A 19,636-nucleotide genomic window follows, 5' to 3' on the forward strand; every position below is an offset into this window, starting at 1 on the left:
ATGCCAGGAATTTCATTAGACTGAACCAGACAAGTTGCCACTGAAATGTAGATATTCAAATGTACTTTAAAGACTTTTTGCCCATGTTGGTTTAACAGCTGAAAAATGGTCCTTGTATTGATAATGTAGTCTACATTTCAAAGTCAATAATGATCTATAGACCTCAGCTACAATGTAAATATGTTTTTTGTATGCTGTGTAGTATTTGTTTATATCCCACATCATGATATAGTAGTATAGAACAATAATACAGTAGCTAGGTGAGATGAGTGCTCTGTTAAAGCTAAGGATTAAACTGAAAACATGACTTGTCTGTACAGGTGAGTTCTCTTCCTCTGATAATGACATTTTGGATCTGCATTATGGGCAGCACGGTGGCTTAGTGGTTAGCACTGATACCTCACAGCAAGAAGGGCTTGGGTTCACAACTGATCAGGGACCTTTCTGTGTGAAGTTTGCATGTTCTCCCTGTGCTTGTGTGGGTTTACTCCAGATACTCTGGTTTTCTCCCACAGTCCAAAGACATGTATGTCAGGTTGATAATAAGCGGGTATAGATAATGGATGGATGGAACTGCATCATTGCTTTCTAGTGTTTTATAGAAAGCTTTACCTTTCACTTGCATGTGTATACCCAGTATACTGGGCGATCCTCATTGTCTTGTCTTGTTTGTGTACTAAATGTAAGCACTATTGAAAAGACCTGAGCTGAAGAGGCAGCATGGCTCATCATAATGGTCTCACACACACACACACACACACACACACACACACACACACTTAGCAAGCTCATGTTACTGCACCTGAGTCAGCGCAAACAATAGACATCCATATAGTGGTGTCACAGTATGGTTTTAGTGGTTGCAAACTATCAGTTGAATCACAGCTTCTGCCATGAAGTGAGTGACTATTCCATACAATGGCATTGTAGAGACTACTATAGAAAAACATTCAACACCTATCAAGCAAGTAGGTATATTGAACTAGAGCTTTTAAAATAGGGCTAGAAAGTATAAGGGCTAAAAAGTATAATAAAAAACAGCATATAATATCTTAAATCCATCCATCATCTATACCTGCTTATTCCTTAACCAGGGTCACTGGGATCTGCTGGAGCCTATCCCAGCTCTCTTTCAGGTGGAAGGCAGGGGTACACCCTGGACAGGTCACCAGTCCATCACAGGGCCACATAGAGACAAACAACCTCACACACTCACACTCACTCCTATGGGCAATTTAGAGTCACCAATCAACCTGACATACATGTTTTTGGACTGTGGGGGGAAACAGGAGTACCTGGAGAAAACCCACACAAGCATGGGGAGAACATGCAAACTCCACACAGAAAGGCCGGGTTGCGAAACCAGGACCTTCTTGCTGTGAGGCAACAGTGCTATCCACTCATCCACCATGCTGCCATCTTAAATCTGTCTTATTTAAAAATAATTAATATCCTAAAAAATGTGGTTTCAATAAGAACTGTAAAGTGATTGATTTGTCTCAATAAAGTCCAGCTATTAACTCACAAATATCCAAGTCTGTCAGCTTTGGTCACTATAATAGTTGACATTATTACAATCATAATTATTCAAATCAAACAATTTTTTTAAAAAGTCATTCAGGCTGACAGATTTTGCGAATGAGACAAAAAAAAAGAGAAATAACTGTTTTCCGGTGTTTTATTCTATGACAAAGGGTTTCCAGGAATGGTTAGTGATTTGTAAGCACTACAGAAATCACTTAGGTGTGACTCACTACCAGCCAACAAGCTGTTCTCCTCTGGATTTCTGTGTTTTATGGAAGTGGGCAGCAGTGCGCAGAAAGAGCTTTCCCATCAATAACCTCTAACTGCTTAGTGGCTTGATTCTTGCCTGGTCAATGGCGGATTGGAAAGAAACAGGAGGGGATGAGGCAGTAATCTATACATTAGTAGATTGTAGACACACTCCTGGGGAAACAGATTTATGGCAGACCAGCCTACCTTTAGGAAGATTACTAACATTTCTAATCAGCAAGATAACTTGGATAATTTCCATGGATATTTTAAATCTTGAAGGAAAAAAATAAATCATACTGTATATACTGTATTACCTTGAGAATGTTTTAACATGTTTCAAAAATGCTTAACTTTGTGCATGGAGATATTTTAAAAATGTGGTGAAAATGTGTGTTAGAAATACCTTCAAATATGGTTATTGCCAACTCTGCAGAAAATACAGTATTCATATAGATATTAATAGGTTAAGTTGTACCAATACAAACACATTTCCCCAAATATATAGGTTTCTCATTGTTTTACTCTGTTACGTCATTTTCAGTTTTATCACTTTATCAGATCAAAATTAAGTCAGGAAATATAGAATTATGTCCAATATGTTGATGAGAAATAAAAATGTGGATATGATTTAGTTTTTATTAGTAGATTCAGAAAACTCTTAAAAAAAAAAAAAAAGGTACTAATTTAATTTTGTTTTTTTTAAATCCTCTCTGGTGCATAAAAAATAGAAATATCATTCATTTTACAGGATTTGCTGCCCTCAGGTGGTTGAAGTTTAGCTGTATATTTGGAGCAAAGTCTCCCTCTTTTTGTCAATTATGCTCATGCGTCATTGTCGGACAACTGGTCTCAGTCACCCATTGTTGTTTGTGCTCTAGCTGAGAAAGGTTGTAGGCAGAAGAAAATCTCTGAGATGCATATTTTTACATTTTGTTTCGACTAATAGCCTTTAATCGAAGACATGGAATTTAACATTCATTTTGATGCACACAAGTTAGAAAGGACATTCATTTGGAAGACAAATTTATTGATACATTCAAAAGGTTTAAGTGGGAAATAAATTTTAGTATCAACTACATGTCATATTTGGCGACATTAAAATGCCCTTACTGTGACGACTGTACTATCAATGGGACATTAAGTACTACTGTATCCTAAAAATGTCACACAGTATCAGCAGCTCCTTGAATGTAAAATAACAGCATTTACAACCTGACTGATCAAAGGCAAAATAGATAAAGGGTCCAATGGATCTTACTTCTGCATGATAAATTTAAAATGTTATAATTGTTTAAAATAATTTGCTCTCCCAGTGACAAGAATGTACAACATCAGGAAGAAGGACTTTATACTCTTCAAAAAGTTTCACTTCAAACAGTGGAATCTATGTAGCCTGAAAGGAGGAGGGGAGGAGGTCCCTGAAACTCAAAAACATGATCTGCAATAAACTGGTTGGAGAGGAGATACTTTATGTGGCTCTCTGCAGGGTTTTAGAGTAGTAGAAGAAAAAAAACACACATTTCACATTAAGTGTTTTATTTCACTATAAAAGTATGAAAACAAGCTAAACAGTCTTTGACAAAACATGATTAGTTATTCATTTCAAAAATCACACTGAGTCATTGAAACTGCAGCTAACACATTTTAAACCATGCATGTTAAACTCACCTATATAAGAAAAACAGGACTAAAAGCCATTTTATTAATAAGAAAAAACAAATCCAAATGATATCTTGCTATACAACTATTAATTTTAAATGTTAAATTTGCAATACTTATGTTTTAGAAAAACAATGAAGCTTGATACATCTTTCACTGAAACAGTTTTAAATATTTATATAAAAGGTAATATCTTACTGATGTCCCTGGAGTGAAACTCTGGCAAAAGTTAGAATTATTATTAGTGTTTTTTGTAGTCTTTCTAACACTGTGTTAAGCTGAAGTCCCTCGTGCCTGCAAGACATAAAAAAAGAAATTTACTCCTTCATTATCTGATTATCTGTCAACCAAAAAATGCATTGTACTAAAATTGTGCAGCACCTAATAGTTAGCTTATTTATTAGCTCTGAATGGGGGAACAGATATAAACATATATACACACAATTGATGATTTTTCCAATATTTAACAGGTTTGTTCTGTATTTACAACAGTTCACATGTCCAGGACAACAAAAATGTGTTTAACTCACCATAGATTTCATCTCCCGTCGATCTCCATCACTTGGCTTGTACTGACCCATTTTCTTACTGTTTTCAACAAATTCCTGAAAGAAGGAAAGAGTTTTTTTTTTTTTTTTTTTTTTTTTAAATCAGTTGCCAAAATCTCATATGATTTCAAACAAAATTGCCCTCAAAGTATGTGTACTGCTTCACTAGAAGTCTATGACAATTTAAAAAAACATATAGGCTGTAGCAACTGAAAAAGCTAGAAATATATGACAAAGTAAAAATATTGATATTACACAAACCACTAGTGTAAAATAAACAAATAAATAAATTATCCAATATTGTCAAGTGTTGCTTTCATCTCACCATTAAGGCCTTGTCCATGTAGTACTCTCGTCCAGAGCTGCCATCATTATACTTTGTGTCGACTGCAAAGCACAGGAAAAGGACGTCGACGACATTCTCAAACACAGAAAGGAAGCAGTGGGCCACCAGAAAGGCAAACACACAAACGATGAGGAGAGGCAGCACCCATACGGTGTAGTCCCTCTGGTAGTTTAGAGCCAGGACGCCCGCAAAAGCTGTACAGGAGACTATAAGTACCTGAGTGTAGATGCAAGGCTGGTTAGAAAACACTGGGGTCTGTTTGTTTGAACACATCTCACATGAATATGTTTGTGTGGTACCTTTCCCAAGAAGAGGACAAAGTCGCCCACAGTGTTAATGGCAGCCACTCTGAGAGCATTTTCCACCAGGATAAGGAAAGCATCACGGGCCGAGGTGCAGAAATTGGTGCTGTTGATGGCTGTTGCCGTGTAAGCATTCTGAAATGATTGGACACATTCACACTAAATACTTGGGCTCTTGAATCCACTGTATACTAGATGTTCTTCCTTCACTAATATGAGATTACTTACTTGATTTAAGTATGCAAGACACTTCTCAAGACACCACAAACAGCAGACACAAGCTTTTAGCATGCAACGAGCACAGGCATTTTCCTATGAAAAATTAAGGAATTTACAGGTTAGCAATTTTAAAGACAACGTACGTACATGTATATAAAAAATGCCAATAATGGCAGCTTTACTGGCTTCATGTGAGTCCATAAATTTAAACTTTCAATAATAATGTCATGCCTCACCTTTCCTTTGAGCTGACTGTGAATGTATGTTAGGATGAGACGAGGGATCTTGACAAGAGTGATGATAAAGGAGCCTTTGGCCAGAGTTCCCAGATGGTAACGGATGGTACGTACCATGGAAGAAAGAATGGGAGTTGCTGGCAACTGGGACTTATTCCTTAAACCACATGAAAGGAGCAGACATAATTGAAAACATAAAATCTAAAAACTTAATTATCAAATAAATATGACAACAAAGACATTAAGCCATCTATGTAATAAAATGCAGATTATTTTCTTCATACCTTGTGAAGTAGAATGTGACCACAGCCCCAGCGATGGTCATCTGCTGGAAGGCAAGAATGAACTCACTGATCCAGATGAGACCCACAGCATGATACCACACCAAGTACTGAAAAGGCCCCTGCATTTGATATTCAACCAGATTTGTAGAGTTGTTCTTTACTGGTGTTCCTGTCAGGGAAATACAAGTGTGAGTTTGTGCCTGAATGTTTCATGCATCTTATGATGTGCCTCTATATATCTTTGATATTTAAAACATTATACCAGGAAACAAATTAAACAACTTTGAATAATTAATTAATAAAAATCAAACCATGTCACCGCTGTTTTGTCATTATTTATACTATGACACTATATATCAACAGAAAAATAGAAAAACTTTAAGGGTTTATTATATTGCATACAACAATTCACCCCTATATTACAAATTCACTGCAAATCCAGTTGTAATCATCAGTGGTTACCTACATGCCTATACTTACCATAATATAACCCAAAACACAGTTTTCATGAAGCAAGAAAATGTGATCTTGTGACATCTTATTTATGCTGGCCTGCTGTTTTATTTACTACAGTGGAATTAAAAATCAGCTGTAGAAGGACAAGTGGGTGGTAAAGAGAGAAGTGATTCTTTGAGTCAGTCATCCCACATCACGAGACTAGCACAGGATTCTAAATGTGGGAGTTTAGTCATGCCACAAAACCAAGACCAAATGCTGAAATTTAAAAAAAAAAAAAAAAAAAAAAAGCATAATATTCTGCTGCTTAGTCAAATGGTATCACCGACACACCTAATGCTAGAAACTGGTTTGTGCATTGACATTGAAAACAAGTTTGAAACGTATACACCAACAAAAGCATTCTGAACTGGGAATGCAGTTATGAATCTGGCGGTTTTTGTCCCAACCTGAAGTGCCGAGGAAGAGAAGCACAGCGATCCAATACACCCAGAAGAGCATGAGGGACAGGAAGGTCCAGAAAGGCTGCAAGGCCAGCAGGGGAAGATGGATAAACACTTTACCAGCCACATGGAACAGGGAGATGGTGAGGGCCACACGCTTCCGCATGAAGAACATCACGAGCAAGAGAACTACCTGTATGGTTACACAAAGACTAGTGATCTTATGAAATAACTGAAATGAGGTATAAAGTTTAAAAATTCCTTTAAAAACACACTTTCATGTTACATCAGGAAACAGATGTATGAAAAGACACAAATCAAAGCTTCCACCCACACACTTTTTATTTAGTATCAAATTAATGTATTTTATGTATGCTGTAAAACTTCGAAAAGCATGCATTACTCTCTATTGCATTATCATTAAATACACACACCCATACAGTAGCTGTGCACTTAAGACATACCGTGAAAATTGTAGCACCAATTGCATAGACAAGCAGGGCTTTAACATTGTCTGAGGCCACTTCTCTCCCAAGAAGTGTTGATGTGGTGTTTTTATTAAGGGCATTCCTGTGGTCAGCGTACAACCACCAGAGGATGGCTGTGCCTCCTGTAAAAGATAAGAGTAAACATCCTGTACTGTTGAACCAGCATAATGCATCTGAGAGTGCTATTGAATTAATTAAGGGTGTAGGTGTAAGAGTGCCTGAAAATTTACAGTATGTTGATTCTGAAGGTTACCTAAAGAGCCGATGACTACCAGAATTGTTAGAATCCACACCAGGACTTTGGAGATGTAACGAATGACGACCATCATGATCAGGGACAGAACTAAAATCAAGAAAAGAAAAAAAACTAAACCAAACACTGTTTATATGGAAGAAGTTACATCAAACTACAGAAAAGAGTTGCTTTTATACTATATCAATATATACAAATTTAATACCTTTCTAAAGATAAAGTGCGTAGTGCATAAAAATAAAGTGCATGGTTGTGCTTCATTTACACAGAAAAAAGTGAATGACAAAAGGGAAAAAGAAAAAATTATAAGTCATGTAGTTTTTATAACGCCCAAACCAGACACATCAAACACTTTCATCAAAGATGCGACAGAAGCAGACATAGCACCAGTTTTCTCTCATTCTATACCAATGAGAGGAGTCAGAGCAGATCTTAAATTAGTGCCAGAGGGATAAACGTCACTGGATACAATGACTGTAGCCACTCAGTCATTTCCTGTTATTATTCTGACAAAAATAACTACCCTTCTTACAACAGCCTTCCTACTGAATCCTCCTGAGCAATTAAAGTTGTGTGGTGGGAGCAGCAGAAAAAAGGAATAACCACACATAAAAAGAAACCCAAATGCTAAGGGAAAACCACATGTGATCAAGCGTTGTACCTAAAGCGAGAACACAAAGGCCCATGATGATCTCCTTGCTGGCCATCACCCCAGAGATGACTCGGTGCAGCACAGTGTTGTCACTGACAAATGTGATGAATGCCTGGGCAAATTCAGCATAGCATCCGACATCCACAGGGATACAGCGGTGGAACACCGGGACAGCCTTGCTGCAAACACGAGTTTATTTCTTTTTAATGAACAGTCTTTGAAGCAAAGGACTATGGACTATGGCAGAGTATTTGTATTTATGTTTTCTATTTGGTCCTGGGATGTGTATAAGTAAGTGCTCTACAGTGCAAATCTCTTTCAAAGCTAGCCACCTAGAGTAAATTAAAAAAAATGAGTGAATGAATAAGCTGTAGACCTAATAGCAAAAGAATGCCAAAAGTAACAAAGTGTAACACACAGAAATGCAAACAAAATAGCCTTTAGCCCCTATAAACAGCAGAGATGTAAACATACTGTATTATACCCACATCAGGTGCACTAAACCCTTAAAAAGCCTTTGCCGGATGTGCCTTTTCCAGGAAATAATGATGGCATGAAAAACGGAAGAATAACGAGGCAAAGTAACTTTCTTAGTTAAGACTTAACAGTTTACTGAAGGCTAAATGACATGCTTGATTACCTTGGTGGTACAGGGATTTTGGGGCATTTAGTGAATCTCTCATAATGGCTTGTATATCGTGTGGCAGAAATATCATAGGAGCAGAGATGAGAACCTAAAAACATAAAAGCCAGAAATTAGATTCCATTTTCAGTTTCATTAAAATATTTTTTTATCCAATGTATAGCCCATTTAAGTCCAACATTTATTAAAGACTGTAATATCCGCTCATTGAAACAGCACAGTTACACTGGGCCACCTTTTCTCAAAAATATGTGTCTCTTGTAGCTTTCTCACCATTATTCAAAGCAAACTTCTTTATATCGTCGTATGTTTTCAGTTCAGTAGCAGGGCATTTGGAGACACACAGAGCAATCGATTTGATCTTCCTGTTAATGAGGTCGAGGTGGCAAGGATCTAAAAAGAAAACATACCTGGTAGGAGAAAAAAAAATGTAAATTTAGATTTATTAGCTGCTGTGTGTAAAGTGCTGCCATTTTCTCCCACTAAAATAAGTAACAATTTTGCTTTGATGAAATTATCAGTATGTTTGGTTATTACTATGCCAGTTGGGACTATTCTGTCTGGGCAGAAAATAAAAGATGGTGACATTTGCTACCCTGTGACACAGATCCTTCTTTGTAGCCGAAACGCCTTTTATTCAAAGCCTCCATGGGCAATCGGCCCATCAATAAAGCATGACCCATTGTTTCAGTAAAACTTGGCTTACAGGCTGCATGCTGATGGAAAAAGAATGAATATAATCAGAGACATCTCACATAAATAAAGAGAAAAATTTGTGACAGTCCTTTCTGGATGTTAAAAATTTCACATAAACCTGGACTTTCTTATTGGGAAATTAGTCACAGGGAGACGTGTTCTTAAACTATTCATAGTTACAGGAAGGACATGAGCAGCATAATACAGTGAAACCAGGGCAGTGACTGCTGACATATTACTTTCACCAGCTAAATATGAATTCAGCTGCTCAAACATATCTAATCTCAGACAAACCCAGACGGCGAAAATGCATTTTTCTCAACATGCTATGACATTTGTAACCTGTAATTATCAGGTAAAATTTAGGTAGGTCATGCTCTGGCCAGTGCAGACTTATTTACCATGCGAGCCAGAACAGGCAGTAAACTGAAGTGATTAGAAATGCATCAACCAGTTGTTTATGACAAATTAGATTAGGATTACATGATGCAATCCTTGCATGCACACATGTAATGCAGAACGGTCTCTGCTGTGCCACCACTCAACTACATAGGGCAAAGCAGGGCTCAGCATGTCTACTTGGATGTATTGAAAGTATTAATACATGGTCTGATTCTGTTTGTGATGTATTCAACGAAACAGAGCAAACAGAAGTAGTTAAGAGACAACAGAGATTTCATGCATCACATACAGTGTTTTTTATTCAATAATGCATTTCATAAAAAAGATATTAATCTGATGTAAATAAATCCCTATGCCATTTGTAACAAATCAGACTAACTTGTTTTCTGTCATGTCCCGGCCACTTAGGGGTACTCCCTCTATCTTCGTGTTATTCCGACCGCAGGTATTGCCATAACTGTCATATCCTGAGATTAGCCTGGTGGCAGCTCCAGTGGTGATGGAATAGCCACAAATACATACCTGCAGATAACACAGATTAAATAATGTTTTACTTGCATGATATATAAAGTTTCAGCACAATAATATGAAGACAGCACCATATATTCATCTTTAATAGTTTTTCCCACAAATCTGCACTTAGTTTCCAGCTTTTGGTGCATCTGCAATGCAATTAATGGAATCCAGTCTAATAGCTCTGCATTAAATCTTAACTCTATGAAGTTTATAACGTTTTTACAAAAACTGATTCACGAAAGCGATGAAAGAACTTTATAGTTGTTCTGAAGATTGTACATAGCAGTGTTGCTGAGATGTACGGTATTGTATAAGTCTGTGGAGATTCTCAGTCGTCCAGGTGAAGTTATCTAGAGGTTGAGTCATAGCAACTGGACTCACAGACTCTCATCTGAGTAGTTTCATCAGTCCAAGAGAAAACTGGTATGGAACCTTCAGTTTATCTTTCAGGTTGGTTTCACTCCACCCCTAGCCCAATAGGGTGATTAGGTGAGCTATGTAAATCGGGTGAGAGTTGCTAGACCCACATTCCTGAGTTGGTTTCACTTCACACCTGGAGTGAATAGGCTTGTTAGTGAAGTGAGCGTAAATGAGGGTCATTAGGATCTAATGGTAGACTCATGTGACCCCTCAGATTCACCAACTGGCTTCAGAGTGTGTCCTCACTGGAAGACATTTGATGTGTATAAGCTACACCAACAACACAGCCTCCAAAATGACCATAAAGTATGCTCAAAACATCTCTGGACCCAGTTCAACCAATCCTAAATTTACTGCAGGCCATTTAGATGATTACGTTAAAAACCCACTCCACTGATCTCTCTCTCTTACTTTATTTCTAGGCACTCACAAATTTTTAGCCTGTAAGCATGTAAGACACACACATAGATAACTACACACACATAGTCTATTAGGTACATCTGGCTAAAACTAATGAGGTCTAACACTATAGTCCTGCAGTAAATTCTTCATGGAGATGATAATGTTCAATTTCTGGCTTCATGGTGTGTTAGAGATGTGTTGATTCAACTGTGTTTTCAAAATGAATAAAACGTAGACCCTAGAGTTATATTGCAAAATGAATAAAACAAAACTGCTCTGTTTTATTCATTTTGCAATATGACTCTAGGGTGGACAAAATATTACACCTTTCTGTATAAGGCAAAACAGTTCACCTACTCCACAGCATGCTGCAGAATGCCCATAAAACTGAATCAACCACCCTCTACCACAACTTTAATGCATGTAATTTCTAATGCGCTGACTGATGGGTTAGGCTGCATTTGTCTTGCAACTAATTCAACCAAAGACTTACCATTCCAATACAAAACAGCGAGAATATAATGAGCCATGGGATATCCGTACAGCTGCGCTCCTCCAGCGGTTTCCAGTCACGTTTACTCTGCCAAGGCATAAATAATAAATAGGAGTTATCCTTAACTCTCTTGTTGTTATTGTTGTTGTTACTGTTGTCAGTGCGGTGCAGTAGCTACTCTGCTGCTCCCAAACCAGCTAACAAACTAGCTATTGTATTGTTGCTGCTATAAAAAAAAAAAAAAAAAAGAGGCTGCTACTGCTGAAGAAGTGACGATAGCGCCGCGCACTATGTGTGAAGCAGGGTTTCAAGTTTTACAGCAGCTTCCATTATATTTGAGCCAACTTACCTCCGTGCTGCTACAACATCCCATTGTAAACAAGACGCTTCAGCCGAATGAAAACAAAACTTTGTTTTTGTCAGCAAAAAGGGGAGGAAATAGTTTATTTCCCTTTCCCCTTCTCTTTTCTTTCTACCTGTAACTGACGTAAAGGACGCAAATGTAAAGCTTTAATGCTGCGGGTTTTTCCTCACTGGCAAACGCCCATGTTGCAAAAATCACCTCACTTAGGGACGCAGGTAAACGCGGAAGAAGTCAAACTTCTTATGGTGCGTTCAGGGGCAACAAGAAATGTACGATTCATAGTGCAACAAGCTATAAACGTTTTTTATTTAGGTCTTAAAAATCTTGGTCGATCTTTGGCGAAGTGTCAGAGATGAGGTCAAGAGCAGTCTCTCACTTTATTAAGTGACGTGATAATTTACGTTTTTTTAAAACCTCGACTTAATTGGCTTTTGATAAAATCTATCACTGACATTTAACTGACATTTTCTAACTAATTCGTGGTATTTGTATTCATGCTGGTGTGTTAACCTTTGTTTGTGTAAAATAAAAAGTAGCAAATAAGCATGAATTTATGGTCAAAGTCTATTATAATGCCTTAGGCTATATGTCAAATTATGATGCCTTAGGCTATTTGTCATTACACAACATGAACGCAAATATAGCAGCATAACTGTGTGTGTCTTTAGGCATTGGTAATAGGATAATTAATGTTTACTAATACATGAAGACTATTATTCCTACGTTTTAAAATTATTTTCCAGTGTTTTCACTTTACATCATATGCCTGAAACCTTTGCATAGTGTAGCCTACCTATCTACTGTAGACAGCAATGAGGTCTAAAAAATGTGTACATGTTAAGAATAACATAAAAATTCCCTGAAATTTACCAAAAACAAAACTATTGTTGTATTGTTGTAGGTTTTAAAATTTTACAAGTCGCGCTGAATGCAGCATGGCAGTCTGCAGACAAAACCCAATTTGGCGCCGTTTGCTGGAGTAACAAAGTAACTGTGAAGTATGTTAGATGACCACAGTTCATAGTTGTAACCAGACTCTTAATAACAGAAGTATTAAAGGTTAAAAAGACTATTAAAACTTAATTGGCTAAAATACAAGCTCTCCGGAGCAACTACCAATTTGACCTAGAAAGGTGAGTAACGAGGTAGTTTGTATTGCCTTTCTTGAAAATTTCATGCAGTTTAGTATAACATCTTTATTTTCAATGTATCAAAATGGCTGACAATGTACTTTGAGTGATGAAAATACAAATTTAATCTTGGTTGGCTAAATAAACTCAAAAGTATCAGAGTTTGTCGCCCCCAGTAGTTTGTGTCATGTTATTGCAACCATCTTAATGCTAATTTATTGCTTAATTACAGACAGCCCCAGGTGGCCCTGCTGCTGGGGGACTACAGGACTTCATCTTGCTCACAGACATTTGAGTGGGGATATCTACTGCCTGAGACTGTGCAATCTAATGCATGTGGTAAGGTTCCCCTAAGAGGCACACATATTTACAAGTCGAAGCAAAAGGTAGTCATGTAGGGAAATTCTGTTTCTGTGCTGGATCTTTATGTCTGGGAAACTGTGCCCATGTGCATCATGACTTCTGCATTAGGAACAACCATTTTTTGTCCCGGTACTCATTATCCATGTACTTTGCCCTGTGCTTATAGCTGGTCAGGCATGCTATTTAGAAAAACACAGTTCCTAACCGTGTTCAGATGTTTGGAGCAGCATCTTTGCCATGGAGCGTCACTTCAGCCCTGCTGTGGTTCGAGAGGTTTCTTCCCCTCATAGTGAAGGATTTCTGAGCTGTACACTTTCTGAGTGGGCTGGAATGTCAAACAGTTTCTTGAAGAAGAGGTGACGCTGTTTTATTTTCCTCCTACTCTTAATGCACTACGAATGTTTCTATTGCACTGCAGAGAAGACCAGAAGAGAAAGTAAATATTTAATTGTGACATTCTTATCCACTTTCCATTCTATGAAGGAACAGTTGTGCGTTTGGAGATATGTCCAGGCAGCCTTTTAAAATGCTAATATCTCCTATTGTGTCAATGCGTATTAAAAACAAAACAAAAAGTAAGGAAACAGATTTTTTCCAGAGCAGAACAATATAAACATAACTGAATGATGAAACAGCTCCTGGCCCCTTGTCTTCTCACTCTTGGTCTCAAGTCTGTCCTGCTGATGCTGCTGTGGCAACAGTGTCCTAGGACAACACATTTTCCTGGATCACTACTGGAAGAGTCTATGCCAGCGCAGCATATGGTCTGCAGTATCCTGGGTGTGGGGGGGTGTAGTACGTCACTATTCTGGCCCTCACGGGGTCTGGTCCAAGCTCAAGAATCATTCCTCATAAACAAGACAAGGAATATTTTGGAGTCTCTACATTGCAACTTTTTTTTTGTTGTTTTGCAAAAATGGATGGAAGGGGTGGTGAAATCAGCACAAACCAGAATTTGAGTTTAATACTTTAAAAAGGTTAGAAAAGTTATTTTTCAGTATCAGCATGTGAAAGATTTGCTCCAGTTATGTCTAATGTACATATGGCTATTATGTGTAGTTTGTAGGTATGGCTGTGTGCATTCCTGTACACATTTTAAGTGTGTACAAGAATGTGCTCAGGTGTGGGTGGTTACAGGATTATGGGGCATGTATTTAAGCTAAAGTACACAAATGGAATCCAGCTGTTGTTGCCAAGCCTTGGTCCACATGTAGCTGTCTGCTCAGATGCAGGTAAGCATAGCTCTAACACACAACCAATTTTAAGAGATTGGATTTTTTCCTTACTGGATATCATTCTTGCTGTTGAAAATATAAACTACAAACTGCTAGGATGTCTTTTAATGAGAGAAAGGCTGTTTGATTTGGAAAGAGAATCAATTGAGGCCAATTATATTTAAATAGTTCAATATTATTTATCACAAAATAGCCTGAAATTGTTTTAAAATTTGTATTTAAAATACTTGAGTTAGATAAAGGAAACCTCACTCCAAAAATCCTTGAGTGCAGAGTATCTGAGGAGAGGGATCCAGCTGCCATGATGAACAGACAGTAGATTTGAGCACACAATTGACAATCAAAAATTACAATTTAGAGAAACATAATGACAACATAAGTAGACCATAAAAATATATAAATAATACTAATCCAAGAAACCACACCAATGGACCACTCAACTTTCTCTTGACTACAAAGGCCTGGAGAGAACACAAACTACAATCTACATGCTGCACATTAGACACAAAACTCAAATATATCATTCATATTGACCAACCAAGATGTCTGGAATATGACCAAAGGGAGAGCTAAAGAGGCAAGGGACATTTGGGGATAGTTTTCCTGGTTGGAGTTTTTGTTTATTCCTTTTTGTGCAGGATTGGGTCACCATTAAAGATTCAATACATGAGGGCACTTTTCTGGGAAGTGGAAGTGTCCATTTCAGGGCATCATTAAGGTCTTGTTTAGAATAGGCTGTTTATGTCTACATTAGTATCCTATTTTCTAAAAAACCTGTATATGGTGGGTACAATGATTCAGGATAAGGGTTTATCCAAACACGAATGGTACAGCATGTTTACATGAAACACAAAAATTAGATATTGAATCTTTAGAGGATATTGGTGTTTGCACAGATTAGACACAAAATAATCATAATGTAAAAGCAAAACAGTTGAAGCCTGGTGAACAATGAAATTCATTCCCAGTGAATGGCCCTAATAGGTTGATATTTACATAATTCTATTTGCTAATGTGAAGTATACAATCATTCCTGATGTGTTTGATCAAATGCCATCCAGTACAAATGCAGTGACTGTCATTACTCTCTGTGGCTTCTAAAATTAGAGTGTGAATAAAAAAAACAAAGGGCAGATGGCACACAAAGTCAACAGAGATAGGACTTTCCTCAGCATGTGACAGCATTTTTCAGTATTTCATAAAAATATAAGGCCCAGCTGACATCTTCCACTTGAACATTCAACCAACACACATATGGTATATAGACACACACAGAAAGTGAGCTATGCACAAACACAATCACATACATGTTCCATTTTGTATCATGCACACACAGGCTGTTTTTTAAGAAGATTAGATAGTTCTTTTTAGCCTCTTGTTGTTTGTATCTTCAATAACTTGTACTTCCTTTTTCCCACGGTAACTCATACTCAGTGGCCAAGGCCCCCATGGTGTCTCACACGGCAGTGTCTTGTGTTTAGACTCACACAAGCAAAGCATGTCAAAATCAACAAATGATTAAAGATGTTTTTTCAATTTAGGACAGGAGCGCAACCCTGAGCTAACTTCCTACATGCTCTCAAGTTGCATCACCTACATTGGGATGTTTCATTCAAGAATATTGTTCCCACTCAGGCCTCAAACACTGTTATTTGAATTGCGATGACTCTAGACTTTTGAAAAGGAGTTTGTTAACCACGGGGCATAGCAGCAGGAAAGAACAGCACAGATCTTGGTGTGGTTTTTTGAACGTATTTTTAGCTCTTCAGCTGAGATTCTGGCATTTTGTTTAGTTTTTCTTTTGAGTGTGAATGTGACCGAGATCTGTTTTAGTAACGTCACATAACTACCAGGCAAGTACAGTAGAAAACAGTTATTTAAAGAAGTCTTTAAAAAGGGTGAAACAAAATCTTCTCAAAGCAATCTTTGTATATACTAGGACTCAAAATGACTCAGTTATGGGATTTTTTTCCTTTATAAGAGTTACCTACATTTTCCTACATGGGCACTCTGTGTTCTTCGATGCCCATGAATTATACTGGTTTATTTTTCCAATAATAAACTATATCAGTGAGGAATGTGAGGCTGTTTCCTTTGGGCCCTCACTGCTCCACTTAAGAAGCCAAAGGGTTGAACAGTGGGGGATTCTAGGGTGAATCATGAATAGGTCTTTCTTAACCATGTATGTGACTGCTCTAGGCATGTGACCAGTGATGCTGTATGCCTGTGTGAATGTGAATGCTTGTCCTCTATAATGTTTGACTAGACTGAGTCTGGCGTGTAAAGACAAACTGTACAGCACACAAATTATGACAAAAAAGCAGAGAATGATTGATCTGTAAGGTCATAGTCAAAAAAGACATTGCAGAGTAGATGAAACTTTTTTCTGACAGTGAATTGTTTACCATGTTAGTAGCATTACTCTAGGAAGGGAAATCGATCAGATCCTTTTCTTGATGTTGACATTTTTGAGTTCAAATGATTGCAATTTAATTTTGTCCATTATGTATTATGACAAATATCTGGACAGTTATACACATATAATCAAATATGAAATCATCCACAGTTGTTTGTTTACCACTAATTAGCAAATTCTAGCATGTAGCCTAGATCAAAAACATGGTGAACATTTCACCTGCTAAACATTAGCATGTTAGCATCATTACTGTGTGCATAGTAACATACTTGCAGTTTGATTATAGTATCACTGGGCCAGAGCTGCCAGCATGGCTGTAAACTCTCAATCTCGTTCAAGATTTTGTTTTAATACTCCAACTTCAATGTGTCAGTACTCTTGCAGCATATACAGTACAAAAACTGTACATATACAGTACAAAAACACGACTGATGAGCATCGAGTGTGACACATGTTGTTGATTGAACATGTGCTTGCACAACACCACTGATGGATCAGATCATGATGTAGACCAGTTGCCCTCTGGTCGTGCGGGATGATCAGATTGGCAGAGGGGGCAGGCCCAGTCTTTAAAATTATAGGCTTGTGTTGGACATCCACGGGAGGTAATGAGTGGATAGCTTGAGTCATGATGTGTGTTGGTCTCTGCACTTCAATCATCAACTATATCCATATGGAAGCTGTGACCAAAAAGATCTGCATTTTGTTACACTACACTCAGCATAACCACCGAACGCATCATGTGACATTCTACATAGTCTTTCTGAACTTAGATCCTTGACTATGACCATCTGTGTCCCTGGAGAGCCAGCAGTGAGAGCAGTGCACAGTTTCCCAGCAAGGCCCTTAAGAAAAGACTCATCCCGAGCCTCCCCTCACATCTGGATGACCGAGAGGTTAGAGGCCAGCGTTGTAAGGACAGTTGGTGGGGGCTTAATTCCACTTCTCTCTTGTGCTTAGATTGTCCATGTTGCTTTGATGTATTGCTCTTTTTATGCAACTGACTTTGTTGACAAAAAAATTTGCTTGATATTTTTAGTCACATTTTGTATGTGACATGACTTTGGGTCATACAAAAGAGACTATAGAGGTGCTATTGAGTGTTACAGATTTAAAGTTGAAGTAAATCTTCTCTGGATTTTGGGCAACTAAACATTTCTGTTATATAATTTCATTGATATCAAGTGTAAATATCTTTGGCTTTGCCTTCCTTCTCTTTCTACTAAATGCTGCTGACAAATGACTATATTAGGAAATGAATTGCTGGTATTTTGGTCCTTAAATGAATCTCTTCTATTTGGTCTCCTTTAAAACAAAGATATCAGGCTGCCAGGACATTTAAAGTTGTCCCTAATGCCATAAAACTTTTTTTTTCATTAGTAATATTTTTATTTTGTAAATATTCTTAAAGAATATTTGTAAAAATACACTCTTAAACCATATCAGTAAAGTTATCGCGCATTAGTGCCAGTGTGTTTGCTTAAGAATGCTTGTAGTGTTACAAGATGACAAATTTTTAAAAAAGCATGCCTCAGATATAACTGCCAAAACATTAGAGCAATCTCTATTGGCTCACCACCAGAGGTCTTACGAGGCAGCCTGTCTGTTACTAATCAAAACCAACTGGTCGGAGCCTTGCCCAGCTTAGTGAAATAGCAAGCTAAGGAAGAACGACGTCCACAGAAGAGAAGAAAGACACAAGTTTTGAGAGAAGTCAAGAGGAAGTTTCTGAAATAGTGAGGAGAAAAAGTACATTAGAGGAGGGTGGAGTGGATAAATGCTTGCAGTGTGCTGGGTAAGTTGTTAGACGGGGGATGGGGCTCCTAGGATGTGACTCAGACTCCCTGTCAAAACCAGCGGGGAGGGGACCTGATGAGAAAAAGGATAGAACGGAGGAGAGCAGGGGTGGGGTGGGGGAAAGAAAACCCAGCCCATCTTACACCACCCTGACTCTTTGGCATTCAGCGTCAGCAAAAACCCTAATGTGATCAAGATGGAAGTTGTGGACTTTTCACTGCTCCCCGGCTTTCTGCCTATTTTCGGGGGCTTCACTGCCTTTCCGACAGCGGAGATACTGACTGGAGTCCAGAAAATGGCTTGCAGAAACCTAGACTAAGGACTGTTTATACTATAAACCATAAATGTCAGGTCCCTTGGGGAGAGATGGATTCATATTTCACAAACAAGGACGTTCTGCTTATGGTGGATGAATGAAAAGGCAACTTGCGAAATATCTCTGGATAACTGTTCTTGAAGAAAATACTGGATCTACTGCCTATTTGATGGATTATTATGTGGTGTTTAATTGCCAAACATATAGCTGCTGGATTATATAGTAAGACACTGTATCATACCGGAGAATATACAAGAAGTAACAACCATTGTTACTCCAGCAGGAAATATCTAAATTGTACTTAGGTGTTAGTTTTGCTATTGGTTCTTGGTCAGGTTAAAAGAGAAACTGCTTTAGGACATTGTTTCCTAACCAGCTTTACTTAACTAATTACCAGGTGCAGGTTGGAGGTTGCAAATGGCACTTGGTAACATCCAGCTCTACATCTGAGGAAACAAAAGGTGAAAAACTGAATAAACACCCATCTCAAAATGTAGTATTAATGTTACTCTTTAGAAATAATGTGAACAAATGTGTTTCTTTGCTACTGATTCTAGTTTCATATGAACAGAATTATTGAAACTGAATTGAAACTATATGAAATAAAACAAGTTTTAGTTTCCAGTGTGATACTGTATAATACAGTGATCATATCCATAATGTCCTTTCAACTGGATCTTTATGCTTCATGATGTTTTTTTTTTTAATATAGCAGTTGTTAAGCTTGAATTGAATACATCCTGCTGTTGAATCGGTATGTTCCTTTGCTTCTGAAAAAAAA

At 37.7% G+C, this 19,636-nt stretch overlaps 2 protein-coding genes across 4 annotated transcripts in view; one reads left to right on the forward strand and one right to left on the reverse strand.

Annotated features, from left to right (window-relative positions):
• Positions 1–3,295: 3,295 nt before the first annotated feature.
• Positions 3,296–11,840, reverse strand: slc44a1a (solute carrier family 44 member 1a). Its single transcript, XM_026302388.1, has 16 exons — positions 11,584–11,840; positions 11,235–11,321; positions 9,783–9,925; positions 8,579–8,715; positions 8,303–8,396; positions 7,672–7,841; positions 7,011–7,100; positions 6,734–6,879; positions 6,276–6,462; positions 5,371–5,539; positions 5,087–5,243; positions 4,860–4,943; positions 4,629–4,766; positions 4,309–4,545; positions 3,966–4,040; positions 3,296–3,729 (listed from the first exon to the last, which is right to left on the reverse strand). Exons 1-16 carry the CDS (start codon positions 11,605–11,607, stop codon positions 3,709–3,711), a joined length of 1,959 nt encoding a protein of 652 aa, XP_026158173.1. The 5' UTR covers positions 11,608–11,840; the 3' UTR covers positions 3,296–3,708.
• A 6,671-nt stretch (positions 11,841–18,511) lies between these two features.
• Positions 18,512–19,636, forward strand: part of dlc1 (DLC1 Rho GTPase activating protein) — a 68,933-nt gene continuing 67,808 nt past the window's right edge. For 2 of the 3 annotated variants that reach the window (XM_026302385.2, XM_026302386.2), the window contains exon 1: positions 18,512–19,316. The gene's annotated coding sequence lies outside the window, so the exon portion shown is untranslated. The remainder of the gene's footprint in view (positions 19,317–19,636) is intronic. The other variant, XM_026302387.2, reaches the window with a different exon arrangement.

The sequence above is a fragment of the Mastacembelus armatus genome, chromosome 1, assembly GCF_900324485.2.
Source record: "Mastacembelus armatus chromosome 1, fMasArm1.2, whole genome shotgun sequence".
Taxonomy (NCBI): Eukaryota; Metazoa; Chordata; class Actinopteri; order Synbranchiformes; family Mastacembelidae; genus Mastacembelus; species Mastacembelus armatus.

Coding starts and splice junctions, on each gene's coding strand:
- slc44a1a (XM_026302388.1), bottom strand. CDS start 11,607: ATGGGATGTTGTAGCAGCACGGAG. Junction 6,880..7,010: donor GGTAGTCATCGGCTCTTTAG/GTAACCTTCAGA, acceptor TATCTTTTACAG/GAGGCACAGCCATCCTCTGG. Junction 4,041..4,308: donor ACATGGACAAGGCCTTAATG/GTGAGATGAAAG, acceptor TCCTTCTTTCAG/GAATTTGTTGAAAACAGTAA.